This window comes from Columba livia, unplaced genomic scaffold, assembly GCF_036013475.1.
Source record: "Columba livia isolate bColLiv1 breed racing homer unplaced genomic scaffold, bColLiv1.pat.W.v2 Scaffold_214, whole genome shotgun sequence".
Classification (NCBI taxonomy): Eukaryota; Metazoa; Chordata; class Aves; order Columbiformes; family Columbidae; genus Columba; species Columba livia.
The window spans coordinates 118,190-140,832 of record NW_027043251.1 but is presented as its reverse complement, the minus strand read 5'-3'; the positions used below and the strand labels follow the sequence as shown (position 1 = coordinate 140,832).

The 22,643-nt window shown below is 50.5% G+C and overlaps 2 protein-coding genes across 2 annotated transcripts; one reads left to right on the top strand and one right to left on the bottom strand.

Moving 5' to 3' along the window:
- Window positions 1-7,213: 7,213 nt before the first annotated feature.
- Window positions 7,214-14,929, top strand: LOC135578013 (olfactory receptor 14J1-like; the record flags this gene model as incomplete). The annotated part of the gene is made up of 2 exons (XM_065048173.1): window positions 7,214-7,675; window positions 14,855-14,929. Coding segments are annotated over 2 exons (537 nt in total), but the record flags the coding sequence as incomplete, so codon positions are not given.
- Window positions 14,930-17,392: 2,463 nt separating this feature from the next.
- On the bottom strand, window positions 17,393-18,240 carry LOC135578010 (olfactory receptor 14J1-like; the record flags this gene model as incomplete). The annotated part of the gene is made up of 1 exon (XM_065048170.1): window positions 17,393-18,240. A coding segment is annotated over one exon (561 nt), but the record flags the coding sequence as incomplete, so codon positions are not given.
- Between the last annotated feature and the right edge of the window lie 4,403 nt (window positions 18,241-22,643).

Genomic DNA, 22,643 nt, shown 5'->3' with positions numbered 1-22,643 from the left:
ATTGCTCGCTGCAAGGAGCTGGTCAAGAGCCTCGTCTCCATTTCTATAATGATGGATTTGTGTATGGCTGATGTGCAGACTCTGTACATGGATGCTGACACCTCTTGAGCAACCTGCTCTGAAAGGGTTAACAACACAGGCTGTTCTTTCTGGAGAGGCATTAGGACAACAAAAAATAAGATCTTGGCTCAGGGCAAAAGAAAAAGGATGGAAAAGATGTGGTCAGGACTCTTTGAGGGCACCTGTAAAGCAGCCCTGCACCTCATGTGAATTACTTCTGTGGTCTGGGAGAACTTGAGCGTTCTCCCTAATTTGAAAACATGAAGGGGATGAATGGACAGCATCATTCAGGCTCAAAGGGACCTCGGGAGGTGTCTTGACCAACCTCTTGCTCAAAGCAGGGTCAGACCAGATTACTCAGGCTTGATCCAGACACATCTTGGTCACTTGGCTTTTTACCCATCTACTTACACACTAACACAGACCATAATATCCTACCTTGGACACAAGAATACTACAGGAGATGACACTGAATGCCTTGCTGACATTCACGTATCAGACCATTGTTGTTACCCCACGTCCACAACCCTGTCCTTTCCTCACAGAAAGCAAAGAGGATGGACAGGCACAACCTGCCCTGGGTAAAGCCCGTCACCTTCTCTTCCAGACACCCAGAAATGGGGTCCCAGTGGACATGGTCTGGGGCACAGCCCTTAGTTCCCCTGCTCACCCATTGGCCATTTTGAAAAGTGCACACACTGTGTGAGAGCTGCCAGTGGTCAGGGAGTCCCCCCAGTCTCCATGAGCTTTCACAGATGGGGGAGAGTGGCCTCACTGTGACATGGTCCTGCTGTCCCAGCTCCTGGGATGCTGCCCCTGCTGTCCCATAGACTGGAAAGGATTGTGTTAGTTCCAGTGACCCCTGACTTGATCCCCATGCACTGCTGGTTGTTCTGCCTCCAGTCACAGAGATCTCAGAGACCTTGCTGGTGAAGAGGGAGAACAAGAGGACATAGGGATTCTCACCTCTTATTAAATTCATCAGTGTCCACACAGTGTCTTTGTTTCTCCTTTAACTGTTCCTGCAGTAGTAACAGCTCATTATGGGGCCCTTGAATTACCTTCCAGGTCTAGACTGAGTTTTGACCTGGACTGTTGCTGTGCTTGGAGGCTGCTGTCCTTGAGACCAGATGAACTCACTCCTGCCTCCCTGCCTGGCAGTTCATTCCATCCGTGTCACAGCTCTGTCTGCAGCACTGACAGCTCCAGCTCCCCAGTCAGGCCCAAATATTTTACCTCTGGTTCACAGAATTGTAACTTAGCTAATGAGGCACGATGACCCTTATGATATAGTCGAATGCAAAGGTGCTCTGTATCAATTGCACAGGCCTCCCGAGTTCGGCTAGCAACAAGCAAATCATCAACATATTGAATCAGTGCAGATTTGTTTGGCAATTCAATGTCTTGGAGATCATATTTGAGAATTTGCGAAAACAAGGTAGGGGAAGCAGTAAAGCCTTGAGGGAGCCGAGTCCAAGTCAATTGGCGACCTTCCCAAGTGAAGGCAAACAAAGGTTGGCTTTCTTCTGCTACAGGTATGCTAAAGAAAGCTCCTGTCAGATCTAAAACAGTGTACCAGTGCGCCCAAGATGGAATTTCGGTTAAAATTAAACTTGGATCTGGTACAACTGGGTGCGGAGCTTCAACATAATCGTTGATAGCCCGTAAATCTTGTACAAAACGGTACTCAGGATCTCCATCCTCATCTAGTCGATTTTTACTAACTGGAAGAATTGGGGTATTAAATGGACTCATAATAGGTTTTAGAATCCCTTCATCGAGAAAGGTTTGAATTTGTTTTCGCAAACTCGGTAATGCAACAGCTGGTATTGGATATTGCTTAATAGCAGGAGGGGGACCACCTTTAGTTTTAATAACAACCGGCAGCGCAGACTTCAAAAGACCAATATCTTTAGTTGTACGACTCCAAAGTCCAGAAGGGACATTCCGCAATTCCCAGGGAATGGCCACTTCTTTCTTCGGAGTATGATCTAGAGTGAAAACACTTCCAATAAAAATCAATTTAGCTTTACCTTTACCATAGGTCAATTGAGTACCAAACTCTTGTAAGAGATCTCGTCCCAGCAAAGAAGTCGGTGCCCCCGGTGCAACAATAAAGCGAGCCCATGTAACTTTATCGCCTAAAGTAACAGGGAGTGGTTTAGAGAGAGCATGGTTAAGCACAGAGCCTGTAACACCCTTGATAGCAATCATTTCCTGCGATGTTGAGAAGCGAGAGTGTAGCCCCAGTATCTACTAAGAAAGAGACTGATTTTCCATTAACATCAGCTAAGACATGGCCTGTAGAGGAAATTTCTAAGGTCATTATGCAATGCTTACTGAGAGTAGCTACGACGATATGGAGGCGGCGGAGCAGAAGGGGCGTCAGTAATACCACCAAGTTGACTACCAGCAGTGGCAGCAGGTGCAGGTAGAGTAGCTCCTGGTTGATATTGGGGTCGCAACGGGCATTCACGTTGCATGTGTCCTAAATTACCACACCAAAAACAGGTTAATTGCATTGCGTCATTCGTAGGGTTGGTAACAGCAGGGTTTGTAACAGGGAAAGAACCCCCCATGGGTGGAAAGGAACTTCCCATCCCGATTCCTCTGCCGAGGAGTCCCCGGCCCCGAGGGAAGCGAGCTCGGAATACCCCTCGGACTCCTCGGGGATACCCACGTCCCCGAGTTGCGGAAACCCCCTGAGCTATGGCTACAGCTAGTAAGTTCATATCTTCCTGTCTTTCTCTCTGATACCGTCTTCGTTCGACCTCACGTTCTTTCTCCTGCTGAAGGTGCTCAGCCTCCCTTTCTAATTGTAGCTTACGTTGTTGCTCTTCTGTACGGCCGTTATACACAAAATTAGCAACAGAGAGAACTTTTTGTAAATTCTCTGCTTGCCAGCCAGGCATATGTTTTTGAAAATGTTTTCGAATATCAGGGGCTGACTGATTGACAAAAATGCTAATAGCCAATGGTTCCTGAAAATTATCTTCGGTCATTCCTCCATACTGTATTAAAGCTTTTCTTAAGCGGTGCCAAAAGTCTCCTGGGTGTTCATCAGGAGCCTGTTGGCACTCTGTAACTTTTGACCAATTAGTCACTTTTTCATCACACTTTCGAATTGCTTCAATCAGATTATCAATTGCAACTAAATAGGTAGCTTTTTGGTCCTCCTCATGTAAATTCCAATTTGGATCTTGTTCTGGCCAGGGATTACGTCCCTGTGTCTGTTCAGCCAATTCTTTATCTTTGGCCAGGATCTTTTGTTTCTCCTCATGTGTAAATAATTCGGACAAAAGTGTTTGCATATCATTCCAGCTGGGAGAGTAATCTCGGGCAATAGTTCGAATTATTTTAGAGCATCGCTCCGCGTCATCACGGAGTCGCGGCATTTTATCATGCCAGAGTAAAAGATCACCTGGTTTCCAGGGGTAATGTGTAGTTACCCTGAGAAGCGGTGGCTGGTTGCCAGCGTTACTACGACCAGCTCTGGGATTAGCCACATAGGATAAAGTCATAGGGAAAATACCTGCAGGTGAATCAGTTTTGGGCTTAGAATTGTCACTTATTTCATCATCCAGATAAGCAAGTAGTTGGTGTTTATTCATGCTCTTCTGGAGTTGTTTTCGTTTTTGTATATCAGCATAGTCAAACCACAAATACAAATAGTCCATTTGTTGGGGCTGGCGGTCCTCCAGGATTTTACGGAGAGACTGCAATTTAGTTTCTTCAAATGAGCCATAAATCGGCCACCGATCATCAAGGGAAGCCCCAGCCACTCTGCTTATAAAAGGCCAATCATCTTGGCAGAGGGCAATTAATCTTTTTATGTGCAACCCTGCGGTTCCTGACAATCTTCCCCAATTTGAAATCATTTCAGCCAAAGGAGTATTTTTAGGAACTGAGGGTCCAGCCCCCATCCTTGTAAATATATTTAGAGACTTGAACTCTAATAAAAATATAAAGAAAAGAAACAAATCGGGAGAACAGGAGAGACTCGAACTCACCTGTCCCTGGCCAGGTCCCGTTGTTTCAGTTTATGCTGCAGAGTCCCATCTGGGTCGCCAACTGAAAAAAAAGGTCGTAGGTAGGCGCTGGGTAGAGACTCGAACTCTTGTGGGTTACTCTGAGCAGTATTTATTGTAGAAGATTCACAGGAACAGCAGCGTTGGGTCACCTCCTCAGAGAGTGACAATCATACAGCAGTATAACTAGTCATTATATAGGGTTCTAACAGGTATTATGCAACTAAACAAAATCTATCACTGTCTATCACTGTCGATATCTATCACTGTCGATATCCTCAGGTTCCTTCCATTCCAGTGGTCTGCAGGTTCCACTTCTTCTTTCTTGGCAGTACAGAACGACAGGTCATCAGTCGCAGGGCTAGCTTCTTTTGAAGTTCCACCTGTCTCATTTGTTATCCATAGTTCACCAGTCTAGCATAGAAATCAGCAACCCTAAGAATAGCATTTATCAATGTCTTAACTAAAGGTACAAAGCAAGCATAAGGTAACCACGCTCATGGTTCTGGGTGAGGACTGTACAGGGGACAAGCTGAGACTTTCAGCTTTAGCAGCACAGCTTATAACACTGATATAGGCCTAAAATCCTAATTTCCTATTTTCCTACAACAACATTGCCTCACATCTGGGCTGCGCCACCCCAGCTGTGGCACCAGCCCAGCTCTGACCTGCACAAGAAACCTGGTACCAAGTGTCCAAGAGCCCATGTGTGCAAAGGTTTTGAATCAGAGCACAGACATGACATGGCCAAAGATTGCTGAATGTCTGTCTAGGCCTAGGAGTACAAAACCAGAATAAAATGCCTGAAGTCATTCAACTGAAGATATTCCTCCCCCGGCTTGGAGGAATTAGATCCTTTGCTGTAATATTGCTGGTGTCCTGTCTAATGATGGGACAAGAAAAGTTGATTCTCATATGAATTCTTTGTTTAATACAAAGAACACAATGATGGGTCTCTTCAGAGGAGAGAGAATCAACATCACTGATTACTTGAAGCTGTTTGAAAGGATGTGTCCCCGGAGGCCCAGGGACACCTGGAGGGAGCTCAGAGGGGACAGAGAAAGGGACATCAAGGGCTGCTCCTGTGCTGCTGAGCTGGGCTGGGCTCCTGGGACACAGGGAGCTCATGGCAGCGGCAGCGCTGCAGAGAGACAGCTCTGCCCAGGAGCAGCTCCTCTGCACACGCAGCAGGGCTGAGGGCTCTGCCTGCAGCACCGAGGGCACAGGAGCCAGGCACAGAGAGGGGAAAGGCAATGTGGGGGGTTGGTTGCTGAGGGCTCATTGAGAGACAAATCTTCACAGTAAGTCTCTGGCTGTAGGACAATGCAGCTGCATTTCCTGGAGGGATCTCTTAAAGGTGATACATCCCAGAATTTACAGGAGCTATCAGGTCTCTCTCACAATATTTCTCATGTAGAGGACAAGAACATGGTCCAGACCAGCGCTTCCCTGCTGCACTGTCAGAGGGACAGGGCATGATGGCAGCTTCTGCTGAGGGTGACTGCAGGGGGAGCACCCAGGGGTGCCCAGGGCTGTCCTGCAGAGCAGGGTCCCTGCACCCCAGGGCTGTGCCGGGCAGGGACTCTGCCGCCTGCCAGGGTCAGCGCTCAGCCTGCCCGGGAGATCCCATGGCAGCAGCTGTGGGTGGAAGGAGCGACCCCCGGCATGGCAGGCAGGGAGCTTGTGGGGTTGAAGGGGGCTGTGTGGGTCAGGGCTGCTCAGAGCTCCAGATCCCCCCACAGACATGGCAGAGGGGCCTTCTGAACAACAACTTCAACACATGAACAGCTGCAAGGGAAGGAGTCTGTGCTTTCAGTTTTCCACTCTTGCTCGTCTGGGTGTCCAGTGGGAGATGGGGATTTATTTCTCTCTTTGGAGAAGACACTGGGACCCCAGTTCTTGTTAGGACGTGTCTGAGCTGCTCCTGAGCCCCTGCACACACAGAGCTGCCCCTGGGCAGTGCCAGGAGGTGTGAGCAGGACAGAGCTGAGCACACAGCGGGTGGGACGGGGTCTGTGACACTGACAGGGAGCAGACCAGGGACAGAGACACAGCTGCAGGCAGCACAGACATGGGCAGGGAGAGTTAACTGCTACCAGAAATGCTGGGACAGGATTTAGGAACCTCTCTCACGTGCTCTCGATTGCAAACACATTTCCCAGTGCAGCTCCTGGTCTCCTCTCCTCCCCAGCAGACCCTCTGCCCCAAAGCCATGGGGTCTAGGTCACGAGTCTCCACCTCAGCAGCTGGACCTCCAGGTGAAGGGTTCCTGGAACAGGGTACACAAAAAAGGTGCTAAAAGTACTTGCTCTCCAGTGTCATTATGTGAGTGGCAGCAGCACAGCCGGGTCAGGAGAAGGTTCCACAGCATGCCCGTCTGCCTTTCTGACCTTGCTTTATTTTCTGGTAGCACTGCAGTGTCCTTCCCTGTTTCTTCACCTGTCCCTGATGCTCTTGCTCTCTGGGGTTGGGGTGTGAGTGTGGGTCAGTTTTTATTCTGACACCAACTCAGGGGGTTTTGCCCCAGAGCTGTGTTCATGGAAACCAGATGCCCAAGCTGCATTTTAAACTGTGATAAACTGTTTTTTCTCACTTGGTAGAAAGAGAGAATGAGCTGAAACATCCCTCCATCAGGGAGGGCGTTTTCCATGAGAAACAGCATGTTTATTTTCCTCAGAGAAGTCTCCCCTAACTTGTCACTGTCTTTTCCTCCTATGACAGGTCCTCATGCCCACAGGTAGCAAATGTCCAACAGCAGCTCCATCACCCAGTTCCTCCTCCTGCCGTTCACAGACACACGGGAGCTGCAGCTCTTGCACTTCTGGCTCTTCCTGGGCATCTACCTGGCTGCCCTCCTGGGCAACAGCCTCATCATCACCACCATAGCCTGGGACCAGCACCTCCACACCCCCATGTACTTCTTCCTGCTCAACCTCGCCCTCCTCGACCTGGGTTCCATCTCCACCATTCTCCCCAAGTCCATGGCCAATTCCCTCTGGGATTCCAGGGCCATCTCATACTTGGAATGTGCGACGCAGCTCTTTTTGTTTCTTTTCTTGATCACAGCAGAGTATTGTCTCCTCACTGTCATGTCCTACGACCGCTACGTTGCCATCTGCAAACCCCTGCACTACGGGACCCTCCTGGGCAGCAGAGCTTGTGTCCACATGGCAGCAGCTGCCTGGGCCACTGGGTTTCTCAATGCTCTGCTGCACACGGCCAATACATTTTCACTGCCCCTGTGCAAGGGCAATGCCCTGGGCCAGTTCTTCTGTGAAATCCCCCAGATCCTCAAGCTCTCCTGCTCACACTCCTACCTCAGGGAACTTGGGCTTATTGTGTTTAATCTCTTAGTAGTATTTGGGTGTTTTGTGTTCATTGTGGTGTCCTATGTGCAGATCTTGAGGGCCGTGCTGAGGATCCCCTCTGAGCAGGGACGGCACAAAGCCTTTTCCACCTGCCTCCCTCACCTGGCCGTGGTCTCCCTGTTTGTCAGCACTATTATGTTTGCCTACCTGAAGCCCCCCTCCATATCCTCCCCATCCCTGGACCTGGTGGTGTCTGTTCTGTACTCAGTGGTGCCTCCAGCAGTGAACCCCCTCATCTACAGCATGAGGAACCAGGAGCTCAAGGATGCTGTGTGGAAATTCATATTTTAGTGTTTTCTGAAGCAATAAACTGCCCATCTGCTTCCACATAGGAGTTTTAATGTAACTAGTTACAGGTCCAGCCTCTCATCTCTATTTTCTGCTGATATTGGCATTTTTTTTTTATTGTTGTAATGTTATCATCCCCTTTCTAAATCACTGTCTGCTTTTCTTTTATAACCTCTGGTTGTGTAAATGAGGAGCCATGATCTGTCTGTATTTAAACAAAGTAAAGAGTCCTGTAGTGACTTCATTTCCACTATATCCTTCCTGCAAGGCCTTTTGGAGCTGCAGGGACAGTTCCTGTCCATGAGAGGAGGGGAAAAGAGTCCATCCTGGCAGCACTGCCAGGGAGCAGCAGCGCTTGTTCTTCCAGAGCTGTTCTGGTTCCACTCCCACACTCTCCTTCTCATCCCTGGTGTTGGTGCAAGGCCTGAGTGCTCTGGCAGCTTGGTCACCGTCCTGCTGTGTGTCAGTGCTGTGGGCGCAGGCAGGGACAGGCAATGGGCACTGCTGTGACAGAGCTGGCCTCACAACAGCCTTTCCAGATAGAAAGGTGATCTGGTCAGGGCAGGACCTGAAGGTTTAGTTCTTCTTACAAAGATTCTCTCAAGAACATGCCCAAGAAAGTGACCTATATATGAAACCCCAGTGTACAGCTGAACAGTGTGTGTGTGCAGGGCTGGCACACAGCAGTGTCCTCTCACAGCCAGGCTCCTGCCAGAGACCTGCAGGACCAGCAGAGCAGGGGCTGGGCTGTGCCCCTGTGCACTGGACACCCCATCAAATCTGCCCCAATCATCATGGACTAATCCCTCACAGCTTCGTTTCCAGCCTGGACCTCTCGCCCCCGTTCAGAGAGGTTCTTTGTCCTTACCTGAAAAGACACTGAATGAGTAGGTCAGAAGTCCGTGTTTGCATTGTACAGATGAGATGTGAGCGTTAACATCATGTATTTGAGGTGAGATGAACCAAAGTGAGCGTCAATGCTGTCAGATATTCAGGGGTGCCATTTTGCACCTGGGACATGTCAACCCTGTCTGTACATACAGACTGGGAGATGAGATGCTGCAGAGCAGCTCTGCAGAGAGGGATCTGAGGGTCTGGTCAACAGCAAGTTGAACATGAGCCACCAGTGTCCCTGGAGCCAAGAGGGACCGTGTCCTGGGTGCAGCCAGCACAGCACGGCCAGCCGAGCAGGGAGGGGATTGTCCCGCTCTGCTCTGTGCTGGGGCGGCCTCACCTGCAGCATTCACTGTGTGCAGGGCTGGGGACACAGGGTAAAAGGAGATAAAGCTACTGGAGAGTGCCCAGAAGAGGCTACAAATTTGTTGAAGGGTTTGGAGGAAAAGCCGTATTAGGAGCAGCTGAAGTCCCTGGGTTTGCTCAGGCTGGAGAAGATGTGACTGAGGGCAGAGCTCATGGGGCTGCAGGTTCCTCAGAAGGGAGTTGAGCTCTTCTCTCTTGTCTCTGGTGACCAATGACAGAACCCAAGGGAACGGCATGAAGATGTGCCAGGGGTCAGACATGAGGAAAAGGTTCTTCACCCAGAGGTGCTGGACACTGAACAGGCTGCCCAGGGAGGTGTCACGGCCCCAACCTGACAGTGTTCAAGAAGAGACTGGACAACGTCCTCAGACACACGGGGTGAACTGTGGGGTGTCCTGTGTAAGGACAGGAGTTGGACTCCATGGTCCTTGTGGGGCCCTTCCAGCTCAGGACACTGTATGATTCTATGAAGGCCTGTGGGACAGACAGCGTCCCGAGGTCATTTTACATTGGGAGAAACATCACATGGAAACTAAATGCAGCACTGGGCTGTGCTTCCTTTAACCAATGTCCCCCTGTCCATTCCCCATAACGTGGGACATCTCAGATGAGTGCAGAGCAGGGTGACACACCACAGGGCTGAGGTGCCTCCCTCAGGAGGCCAGAGGGACACTGTGACTCCTGCCTCTGTGTGTGAAAGGAACAGACTCTGTCTCTGAGCATCCCTGGGTGCATAAGGAATCCATGAGGCCAGCTCAGACATGGATGCCTGACAGACACTGACATTTCCGTGTGTGACTCCAGGAACAAACCCCACTGGCCCCGGCAGATCAATCTCACCTGCTCCTGTTTGCTACACCATCCTTACCCATGACTCTGGATTGTGGTCTCAAACATGCCAGAGCCATCAGAGAGGTCCTGAGGTCCTTGGAAAAGGCAGTTGTCAAACCTGTCTTCAAGAAGGGCAGGAATGAGAATTGTCAGAACTACAGGCTACTCAGCCCAGCTCCATCCCTGGGAAGGGAATGGGACAAGTCTTCCTGCAGCCATGTCCAGACACTTGGAAAACAAGGAAGGGATTGCTGAACCCAAATGGGCAGGGAAAGAAGGGCACATTGTGCACATGGAATTTCACAAGGTGTCAGACATGGTTTCCTGTGGTGTCCTTATAATGCGATTGGTGCTTTCAGTGCTAAAGAAGTGGATGTTTGGTGGGAAGTTGGCTGGATGATGAAGCCCAAACGTCACCAGTGGTACAAAGTGCCCACAGAGCCAGTTACCAGTGGGATCCCTCAGGGACCAGCACTTGGGCCAACACTGTTGAACGTCTCTATTCTCCCCCTGTATGATGTGACACAGTGAACCTTCAGCTCCTTAGTGGATGGTGCAAAGCTGGGCAGAGGCCTTGGACAACCTCACCTGGGTCACCCTGCCCTGAGCAGGACAGTGAGACAAGATGATGTTCAAACCTGAGTTGCTCTGTGATTCAAGGAATCTTTCCCTTGGAAACGTTTTGGAAGACAGAATAGGGGGAAGAAGAAGAAAAAAAAATATGAAAGAGGTAGAGGAGGAGACCAAAAGGTGTCAAATAAACAGAGCAGTTCTGTGAAGAATGTTTCTCTACTCAAACTGTTAGCAGGAAATCTATAATCAGCTCCCCAAACTCCCTGTTCTGCTCATTGGCCCCTGGGATCTCCAGCACATTTCTTTACATCAGATTCTGCACTGAAGTTTGCACTGATTGTTACAGCTTCTTCACAGGATTGCTTCATGTTTCCTTAGAGAACTGGATGTAAACAGGCACTGGGGAATTTTTAATTAGAGGAAACAACAAAGGAAAAAAAAAAAAGAAAACACAATAGAACTTAATGATGTTTCTCAGTTCTATGGTTAAATTAAGCAGTTTCCAGCGAGGTCCATTGCCATAATTGAAGAGTTGCCTGTAGGGAGTAGGAGATCAACTGCTGAAAGACTTGACCTGCCTGAAGCTCAAAGCAGAGTGAGAGCTGAGAGGCTCTGAATGAGCCAAGAGTGAGAGGTGAAGAACCTCTGGGGAGCAATGGAAAGTGCAAATGTCCAGACAGGCTTCTGAAGAGATGAGTTCAGACACGGGGAGCTGGGTAAGGACAGGTGGAAACTCCTGGATGTGCAGGGGATTAAATACACGTAGTGACAGACAGAGTTCTGGCACTGCAAGCACAGGGAAAGGCCAACGTTTCATCTCCCACAGTCCGTACACATTCTGAAAATTCATATTTTGGAAGGATAGAAATTCCACAGACATTTTATTAGAAATATTGAATTATTTCATCTGATTAAAAAAGAGACTGTGGGGATTTCTGTTCTTTTTATTGTTGTTGTTGGGTTGGTTTGGGTTTCAGGTTTTGAGGGGACTTCTCAAGTTTTCAGGCTGAGCTCCATGGTCTCACTATAAGCACCCAGTGCAAACCTCGAGAGGCCCCGTGTACCTGAGGTGTTTGCCTGGGACTGGCGGGTATCAGACCAGACTGATAGAGCGATGGTGCTTTCATCATTTACAATTAGTATTCAACACTTGTGCATCTAATTAGATAAGTTTCAGGACTGTAGGTAAAGAGGCAGGTTTGTGAAGAGCACTTAGAAGATGTGATAGAAGAATATTCTAGTTGATAATAGAGAATCATAGAATTATTTCAGTTGGAAGAGACCCTCAGGACCATGGATTCCAACTACAACCTAAATCTAGAACTAAACTGTGTCCCTAAGAACCTCGTCTAAACACCTTATAAACCCCTGCAGGAATGGTGACTCCACCACTGCCCTGAGCTGCCTGTTCCAATGCCTGACAGCCCTTTCCAGGAAGAATTTTTTCCTAATATCCAATCTGAACCTTCCCTGGAAGAATTTGGGGCCATTTCCTCTCATCCTATCACTTGCTACTTGGGAGAAGAGACCAACACTCTCCACGTTCAACCTCCTTTCAGGCAGTTGTGGACAGCGAGAAGGTCTCCCCTCAGCCTCCTGTTCTCCAGGCTGAACCCACCAGTTCCCTCAGCCGCTGCTCATCACACTTGTGCTCCAGCCCCTCAGCAGCTTCTTCGCCTCCTCTGCACTCTCTCTAGTGCCTCAATGTCCTTCTTATGATAAAGGTCCCAAACCTGAACACAGGATTCAAGATGCGACCTCATCAGCGCTGAGAACAGTGGAACAATCACGCTACTCCTGCTGGCCACACCATTCCTGATACAAGCCAGGATGCTGGTGGCCCTTTTGGCCACCTGGGCACACACAGGCTCATGTTCAGCTGCTGTCGATCAACACCCCCTGATCCCTTTCCACCAGGCAATGTTCCAGCCACTCTTCCCTGAGCCTGGGGTTGTTGTGACCCAAGTGCAGGACCCGGCACTTGGTCTGGTCAAACCTCATACAAATGGCCTCAGCCCAATGATCCAGCGGGTCCAGATCCCCCTGCATGGCCTTCCCACCCTCCAGCAGATCAACACTCCCACCCAACCTGGTGTCATCTGCAAACTTAATGAGGGTGCACTCGATCCCCTCATCCACATCACTGATAAAGCTTAAATAGAACTGAGTCAAATACTGAGCCCTGGGGACACCACTTGTGACCGGACGCCAACTGGATTTGGTTCTGTTCACCACAATTCTTTTGGTCCAGCCCTCCATCACACATACACCATCCAGGCCATGAGCTGCAGCTTCTCCAGGAGATGCTGTGGGATACGGTGTCAAAGGCTTTACTGCAGTCTAAGGACACAACACCCACAGCCCGTGTGGCGGATTCACTCCCACGACAGACTTTCCCTCATCTGCTCAGCCGGTCACCTTGTCACAGAAGAGATCAGGGTGGTCAAGCAGGACCTGCCTTTCATCCAGCCATGCTGATTGGGCCCGATTGCTCGTCTGGTGTGTGTGACCTCACAGTCCTTTGCCAGCCGTGTTCCTGCTGTTGGCCAATCCCCTGCAGAGGCAGAAGTGACCTCACAGTGCCCTCCACAGCCATTGGTTCCTACTGGACTATGAGTTCCTGAGACACAGTGACCACATGGCAACGTACCCACCATCACCCTCCTTGTGGTCCAGTGTGTGAGCAGATCAAACTGAGCTGCTTTCATCAAATTTATCCAATAGATTTCCTATCAAGGGTTTGAGTGGAGAAACGTTCCTCAGAGGAGCTGCTGTATTTACTCTGGGGCATTTTACGTCTCTGCTTCTGCCTGTGATTTTTTGTTCTTCTTCCTCTGTCTATTCTGATGTTAAAGAGCTCTCCAAGGAAAAGATTCATGGAATCCTACAATAACGCAGGTTGAAAGAGACCCCTGAACACCATCTCTGTCCCACTGACCTTTATGGCACCCCAAGGAATAGCTGATGGCATTTGTGCTCCCTTGGGTTCATCTCACCACATGCACACAGTGGACATGCACATGATGTGTGTGTTTACAACTCATCTGTACCGTGAAAACAAGGACTTTTCACCTAGTATTTCATAGAATATTGGAATGTCCTGAGTTGGAAGGACCCAAAGGATCATGGAGTCCTACTCCTGTCCCTGCACAGGACACCCCACAGGTCACCCCATGTGTCTGAGGACGTTGTCCAGTCTCTTCTTGAACACTGTCAGGTTGGGGCCGTGACACCTCCCTGGGGAGCCTGTTCAGTGTCCAGCACCTCTGGGGGAAGAACCTTTTCCTCATGTCCAACCTAAACCTCCACTGACACATATTCCTGCCATTACATTGGGCTCCTTCACTAGTCACCACAGAGAAGAGATCAGTACCTACCCTTCCTTCTCCCCTTGTGAGGAAGCTGTAGCCACCATGAGGTCTCCTTTGAGTCTTTTCTTCAGCTCTGATGGTGAGAAACCCCTTGGTTTGCTTTCTGAAGCAGAAAAGAGAAGCCATGACATCCAGCCTCTTTCCCTGCAGGCTGCAGACACCCATCTCGCTTCCCCACCTGCTCTCACCCCAGCATTTCTGCACCTTCACTGCTGTGTCTGCACCCTCACTGGCTGCTCTTTGGAACACAAACCATGGGCTGATCCAGCTCCCTCTGGGTCACCTCTTGCACCACAGCACTGCCCTTCCAGTCACATTTCTTCCTCCTCATATCCATTCCTCACCTTCCAAGTAGACTTCTTTTTTCTCTTTCCTGCTTCTTCCCACTGTCAAGAAAAGCTCAACCATCTCACAAACTGCCCTTCATGCAGGGAAACAACCCGTTAGGCTTCTTGTGGTCTTTTACCTGACCAGAGAGAATTCACCTCGCCATGATCTTCTAAATCCCATGAGAGCTGCTGGCCTTTCAGCTTCTCTGACAGACACGACCATGTCCCTGCCGATGTCCCGTCACGTTCTCAGGTGGGATGGACATGACAACCTGTCTCTCTTACTGGGTAAGATCTGTGGGCACCTTGGCAGAGGTTCTTTCCCAGCCATGTCCCTGCTGCTGGGCTGTCACCTCCAGACACAGAACTGACCTCACTGTCCCCTTCACAGCCACAGGATTCTGACTGGATTATGAGTGTCTGAGACTCAGCTGACCTCATAATACCGAACCCATCCATCCCCCTCCCCATAGCCCAGGGCCTGACCAGATAACAGTATGCTTGTTGTATCAAATTAAACAAATGTATTTCCCTCTAAATGTTTGAGTGGAGAACCTTTCTTTGCAGTAACTATTGTTTTTATGTTGACATCATTTCTATTTCCTCTTTTGCCTCTTTTTTTTTTAGTTTTCTGCAGATATTCTATATTCAGAAACGTGTCCAGGGGAAAGACTCATTGAATCATAGAGTCAGTCAGGTTTGAAGAGAGCCCTGAACATCTTGTTTCACTCTCCTTCCCAAAGCAGAGCGACCAGGTGAGTTTCTTCAAGGTCTTCATTCAGGTTTGCGTCGACTCCATCACAGCACAGGAGGGAGAGTAAAGACCTTCAGCAGTTTTGGCCCAAATGCTGGTCACTGGGGGATGACACACTAACTGCACAGAGGACACTGCATCGCAGATGATATTTGGGCTTGATGTTTCTGTGAACTTCCCACCAAGCATCCACTTCTTCAGCCCAAACACCATCAATCGGGCTATAAGGACACCACAAGAGACCATGTCCAAGGCCTGGCACAATTTCATACACACAACGTGCCTGTCTCTCCCCTGCCCATTTTGGTTCACAAGTCTCTTTCTTGTCCTTCAAGTGCCTGCAGATGGCTGCAGGAGGACTTGTCCCATCACCTTCCCAGGGACAGAGACAAGCTGACCAGCCTGTGATTCTCCCCATTCTCCTTCCTACCTTTCTTGAAGATGGTTTTGACGGATGCCAGGACCTCCTTGATTGCACTGTCATTTTGAAAACACAATCCAGAATCACAGGGCAACTGAGGTGAATCTCACTGGGTCAGTGGGGTTTGTTCCCAGAGTCACACACAGAAATGTCAGGGTTGTGCCAGGTGTCCATAACTGAGTTGGCTTTGTGGACTCTCAGCTGAGGCAGAATCATAGAATCATAGAATACTCTGATAGGAAGAGAGCCTTGGGATCATTGAGTCCAACCATAGCCCAGCTCTCGCACTAAACCATGTCCCTGAGAACCTCGTCTAAACACCTTTAAACCCCTCCAGGGGTGGTGACTCCTCCACTGCCCTGGGCAGCCTGTTCCAATGCCTGACAACCCTTTCCGGGAAATACTTTTTTCCTAATATCCAATCTAAACCTCCCCTGGTGCAAATTGCGGCCAATTCCTCTTGTCGTATCACTTGCTACTTGGGAGAAGAGGCCAAGACCCGCCATATTGCAACCTCCTGTCAGGCAGTTGTGGACAGTGAGAAGGTCTCCCCTCAATCTCCTGTTCTCCAGGCTGAACAGCCCCAGCTCCTCATCACACTTGTGCTCCAGCCCCTCAGCAGCTTTGTCGCCTCCTCTGCACTCTCTCTAGTACCTCAATGTCCTTCCTGAGATGAGGGGCCCCAAACTCAACACAGGATTCAAGGTGCGGCCTCACCAGTGCCGAGAGCAGTGGCACAATCACTTCTCTAGTCCTGCTGGCCACACTATTCCTGATACAAGCCAAGATGCTGGTGGCCTTTTTGGCCACCTGGAAACATTCTGGCTCATATTCAGCCAGCTATTGCTCAACACCCGCACGTCCCTTTCCACCAGGCAGCTTTACAGCCACTCCTCCCTGAGCCTCTAGCCCTGCCTGGGGTTGTTGTGACCCAAGTGTAGGACCCAGCCCTTGGCTTTGTTAAGCCTCAGACAATAGGCCTCAGCCCCATGATCCAGCATGTCCACATCCTTAGGCATGGCCATCCTCATGTCCCACATCATGAGGAACGGACATTGGGACCTCAGTTCAAGGCAGCACATCCTAGTGCTGCATTCAGGCCTTCATGGAACATGCAGGAATAGTTGATGTTGTACTCAGTTGTACTGAGTCAGGTTCTTCTTATGTACATGATATGCATGCTCATATCTCATCCATGCGGTGGAAACATTGGCTTCTGACTTACTCATTCAGTGTCCTTGTGTTGAGGGATGAACAATCTCCCTCAGCTGGGGTGAAGGGCCAGTGCAGGAAAAGGTGGTTATGAGGGGCTGGTCTGTGGTGACTGTCCTGGGCCAGTTTCCCCAGGCTGTCCCATGAACATGGGCACACACCAGCCCTGCTCTGCTGGTGCTTCAGGGCTCTCCCAGGAGGCCTGGCTGGGAGAGGACACTGCTGTGTGCCAGCCCTGCACACTCACACACTTCAGCCGTTCACTGGTATTTTCTTCTCTGGGGCATTTGCCAGTTCAGCCCTCCCACCCCCTCCTGAATTGTGCCACCCCCCTGCCCTCTCCCCAGCCGAGCCCGCAGAGCAGCCACACTGGAACTGGAACTGGTCCCACAGCAGTGGGGACCAGTGGGAATGAAGGACAGTGAGAATGTTCATCCAGCCAGCAAGCTGAGTGGGTCTCCAGCACAGGCAGCTTGCAGACCCAGGTCCAGACTGGCTCCCCAGGACAGCATGAGGCATTTGGCCTAGGGGATCCTCAGGAAGGTCCTGCGGCCACAGTGCCAGGGCCACCTGCCCCAAGCTGCCACCTGCAGCAAAGGGTTTCTCTTTCCATGTCTTTCCTGCACACATACAGTGCCCCACTCTTCTCCTGGAACATCCCGTCTCCCCACAGAGCCCTTTCCCAAGAGACCTGAGCTATGCTGACCTGGCCAGCTGTTCCTGCCCCCCTTCCCACGCTCCATACAGCTCCGACCTGGCGGTGCTGCTCTGCAGAGCAAGTGGTCTGTGGTGCCCAGGGCCATGGGGTGAGTCCGCAGATTCACATTGGTCAGGGTGGGAAGAAGACCCAGCTCAGGGTGGGTCCTGCTCACTCCCCCTCAGCACACAGACATGGCTCCTGCAGCCCCAGAGGTCCCAGAGAGAGGATTCTGGGCAAACAAGTCAGTGCGGGGTCCTTTATTTCATTTATACACACAGAGAGTACAGCTCCTTATTTAGAAAAAGACAACGGGTCACACCAGACAGGTAGATATGGACATAGATATAAGATGAAAAATAATTTTGGTTGTGGGTAGCATTAATACAAGAAAGAATACCTAAAACCAAAGAAAAAAAAAAATACGTACAAAACTCAGGTTGAACTGGTATGAGTTATATTACAAATGACATGCAGAAGCAGGAGGTCAGTTCATTACTGCTTTTGAAAAGCAAACAGTCATCACTTTCCTTATAGAGTCCTTGAGTTCCCTGTTCCTCATGCTGTAGATGAGGGGATTCACTGCTGGAGGCACCACCGAGTACAGAACAGACACCACCAGATCCAGGGATGGGGAGGAGATGGATGAGGGTTTCAGGTGGGCAAACATGGCAGTGCTGATGAACAGGGAGACCACGGCCAGGTGAGGGAGGCAGGTGGAAAAGGCTTTGTGCCGTCCCTGCTCAGAGGGGATCCTCAGCACGGCCCTCAAGATCTGCACATAGGACACCACAATGAACACAAAACACACAAATGCTAAACAGACACCGACCACAAGAAGCCCAAGTTCCCTGAGGTAGGAGTGTGAGCAGGAGAGCTTGAGGATCTGGGGGATTTCACAGAAGAACTGGCCCAGGGCATTGCCCTTGCACAGGGGCAGTGAAAATGTATTGGCCGTGTGCAGCAGAGCATGGAGAAACCCAGTGGCCCAGGCAGCTGCTGCCATGTGGACACAAGCTCTGCTGCCCAGGAGGGTCCCGTAGTGCAGGGGTTTGCAGATGGCAGCGTAGCGGTCATAGGACATGATGGTGAGGAGACAATACTCTGCTGTGATCAAGAAGAGAAACAAAAAGAGCTGTGCTGCACATCCCAAGTATGAGATGTCCCTAGAATCCCAGAGGGAATTGTCCATGGACTTGGGGAGAATGGTGGAGATGGTGCCCATGTCAATGAGGGCGAGGTTGAGCAGGAAGAAGTACATGGGGGTGTGGAGGTGCTGGTCCCAGGCTATGGTGGTGATGATGAGGCCGTTGCCCAGGAGGGCAGCCAGGTAGATGCCCAGGAAGAGCCAGAAGTGCAAGAGCTGCAGCTCCCGTGTGTCTGTGAACGGCAGGAGGAGGAACTGGGTGATGGAGCTGCTGTTGGACATTTGCTTTTCCTGAGCATGGGGCGCTGTCATGAGGAAAAAAAAGACAGTGAGAAGCCAGGGAAGAGTTCTGCGACAAAAATGATACCAAGTCCCATAGACCCTCCCCTGTCACACACAGACACCCTTTTCTTTTCCTAGGAGAACTTTCTCCAGCAGTGTGGCTATAGCCCTGCTTGGTGCTGGAAAATGTGCAACCAAGAGCAGGGGCTCTGCCCATGGGCCGTCGATAAGTCAGCCCAGCTCTGCAGAAGTGGGGCCACAGGAACGGTGGGGACTGTCCTGGTTCTGCTAACACAGAAGGGCTATCAGCACTTGCTTTCCCAGTGATAAGGAACAGAGATGGTGAAGGTAGTTTGGGCTTTCCAGGTTTTTTTACACCTCCCTCCATATTCATTGCGGAGCGTTCTTGTTTTTCATGGTTTTTTTCAATGTTTTTCATTGACTAACATGGCAGTTGTGATAGTAAAGACCTACCCATACATGTTTCTGGATTAATTTCTCTCCTATAGCTTATTTTTGTTATTTAAAATTCGCATATCTACTTAGTTGAAACCAATATTCTCATCCTTCTCAAAATGTCTGTATGCCTTTGTATGTGTATTCTTCTCCTGGTTTTCCCCAGATAAAACATTCCTCTATATAAACTTAAAGCACACTATACCATAGAAAAAGTGTTTCACCTCAGGTGTTGAACATAATCCAAACAGCAGCAGGAGCAGTCTCCCCAAAGTAAGTGCTGAACACACACGAAGACTAGCACAGTTTGCTAAAAAGAGCTGCCAGAACCCTACTGCTATGCTCACTGTAAAATATATACCTATACATATATATATTGAATTCATATAGAGACGTATTTGGCAGCAATCACAGTTCCAAAGATGTATTCCTTTGTAGGTTGTGGAAAGTACTTTTTGGGCCTTTTTTTATTTATTTTTTCCACAGAACAAAATAAAATTTATATCCATCCTGTTGTTTCTTCCATTTACTCAGCAGTTTCCAAAGCAATAGGTCTGTGCAATTCTCCTAATTCTGCCTTTTGGACAGGAGGATCTATCCTAGGGCATCAAACATGTGGCAAAGCTGAGCTTTCTCAGTCCAATTCAATATTCTGCTGAGGGCCTTCCTCTTCTCTGGATGATGTCTCCAGATGTCCTTAGTTCTCTTTATCCTGACGTTCTTGGGTGTCAGAAACCCGCAGCATTTCTGCTGCACTCAGGGAGAACAGAGCGAGTCCTGCGAGACCAGAGGGTGCCTGTGGGTCAGTGCAGAGTGAGGGCAGCTGCTCTGTCCCTCTGTCTTGATCCAGCTGCCCTGGGCTGGCACCTTTCTGAGATGGAGCCTGATCACCCTCCCATGTTACCCTGAAAAGCCACCAGGCACTGCTGAGAGCAGAGGGATCCACCTCAGACCATGACAGGTCTCACCCTTTCCTAGGGTCTCAGCACCCAACGTTTAGCCCAGGACACACTCAGCTCATTCCCCAGCCCCACAGACTGCATTGCCCACAGCCCACAGGTCAGAGCAAAGCTGGGACACGTGTGCCCATGGACACACCTGCAGGAAAGGACCCACAAGCTCAGGCTGTGACTCTGCAGCTGAAACTGCCATCCCCAGAGAGCCTGACAGCAAGAACAAGATCCCAACAGCAGTGACCCAGAGCAGGGGAGCAAGAAGGAAAATGCGGTGAGGGTGGGTGTGAGAGAGGCCAGGGCAGAGGCAGCCGGGCACTCAGACAGCGTCACCCTTCCCCAGCTGTGCAGCACCTCCCAGACACCAACACTGCCGGGCAGCTGCTCTCAGCCCCTGTGCTCTGCAGAGGAACTGGAGCTCTGGCTGCACAGGAGCTGCTTCATGCCTTGGAGCCCCCGGCCCTGAGGGCAGAGGCTTTGCTGGGTGGGACAGGAGGCCAGGGGGCTGCTCACAGGAGGGATCTGCACTGCAGGGGATCACAGGCACTTTTCTCTCTTCTCCCTCCCATAACCATTCCGGGTTTGGTTTCCTCTCATTTCTGATCATTTCCCTGCTGCCTGGAGATTCTCCCCTGGGAGGTGTTTCCCTGTCCATGTCTCTTCCCTGTCAGTGCTCACAGACCATCCCACCCTCTGTGCCCTCCCCCTGGCCCTACAGATCCTGCCTGTTCACAGGGCACTGCCTGGGGGCATCTTCCTGTTTGCAGGCTGGAAAACAGGACAGGTCAGACTAAGGCTGACGGGTCCAGCCAAGGTGATGCAGGTGCTGTGCACAGGCAGAGGGGTGGGGAAGGGATGTCATGAGCCTTCTGGCAGATGTACTGATCACTCACAGTTGCAGTTCAGGTGTCTCAGTGACTTGTTTAAGCATGAGAGCTCATTTTCATTTTATCCTTTCCTGCACCCCCCACCCCTTGGGAGAGGAAACTGAAAAGACAGGCTCAGGAAAGCTCCTTATCTGTCTGGCAATCCTTGCATTGATCTTCTCCTTGAGGCATCCACTTGGAAAAATGCTGGGGGTGATCTTGATGTGTGAGCAACCCTGACCCACACAGCACCCTCTCCACAGCAGAGGCACCTTTCTTGCCCAATAGGGTTTGCTCCTCCACCACATCTTCTCCCCTCAGTGTTGTTGGATCTCCCGGGCAGGCTGAGCGCTGACCCTGGCAGGCGGCAGAGTCCCTGCCCGGCACAGCCCTGGGGTGCAGGGACCCTGCTCTGCAGGACAGCCCTGGGCACCCCTGCCTGCACATTTACATTTACACCCCACAGCCACCCTGGGGAGAACGCAGCATTCACGTCTTGTCACTCTGACAGTGCAGAAGGCAATCCCTGCTCTGCAGCACATCCTCCCCTCTGATCAGAGAATCTCTGAGAGCTGTACTTACATCTCTCGCAGGCTCTGCAATGTGACAGCTTTCTGAGATCCTACCATGATTTGCAGATTCAATGCCCTGCAGCCACGGGCTTCATATCTGAGAGGATTTCATTTCCAGTGAACTCTCAGCATCCTCCCAGCCCAGACTGCATTTCCCTCTCTGTGCCTGGCTCCTGTGCCCTCGGTGCTGCAGGCAGAGCCCTCAGCCCTGCTGCGTGTGCAGAGGAGCTGCTCCTGGGCAGAGCTGTCTCTCTGCAGCGCTGCCGCTGCCATGAGCTCCCTGTGTCCCAGGAGCCCAGCCCAGCTCAGCAGCACAGGAGCAGCCCAAGAAGCTTTAATGACCCCTCTGGTGGGTTTGGTGCTGAGTCCATGGACCTCAGACCCTGGAGGAAGTTGATGAAACCTCTCAAGAAGTCAAAGTCAGATTCAAACTCCAAAGTTTATTGTAAGGTTTATGGGTCACACTGAGGGACACTACTGAGAAACAATACTCAGGTTTGGTTAGAGAAGAAGACTTGAGGCAGAGATGACAGGTCAGGAAAAGCAAAGTAAAGGTCTCTCTGATGCTGAGTAAACCTGGATGTGTTTCATTAACCAAAGGGCCAAGATCTGACCCCCAGCCCTGGGAACGCAGATCCTGTCCCTCTCACATTGCCCAGGGTCCTTCCTGGGACAGTGTGATGTGGGGCTGTGCAAGGCCAAGGGCAGGACTATGGTCCCACACCTCCCAGGTTCCTGGCTGGGGACAAGGAGGGTTTGGAGCTCATTGACAACATTTCCTGACACGGGTGGCTGAGGAGTCAGTGGGGTGAGGTGCCCTGTGGGACTTCACACTTACAAACCAGAAAGAGTTGGTCAGGATGGCACAGTCAGGGATGGAAAGTGGAGCTGAGGCTCCTGGGAGATGATCACAAGGCCAAGAGCAGGATTTCAGGAGAGCAGGATTTGGCCTGCTGAGGGACCTGCTTGGGTCCTATGGGATATGACCTTGGTGTCTGCAGTGCTTTTTTCTCCCATCTCCTCCCTCCTCTCTCCCACCTGCTGTTGTGCAGCGTTTTTTACCCTTTCTCAAATACAATATCCCAGAGGTGCTGCCAGCATCACTGAGTGGCTCAGATTTGGCAAGAAGTGGGTCCATCTTGGAACAGCTGAAATCGGCTGTGACTGACATTGGT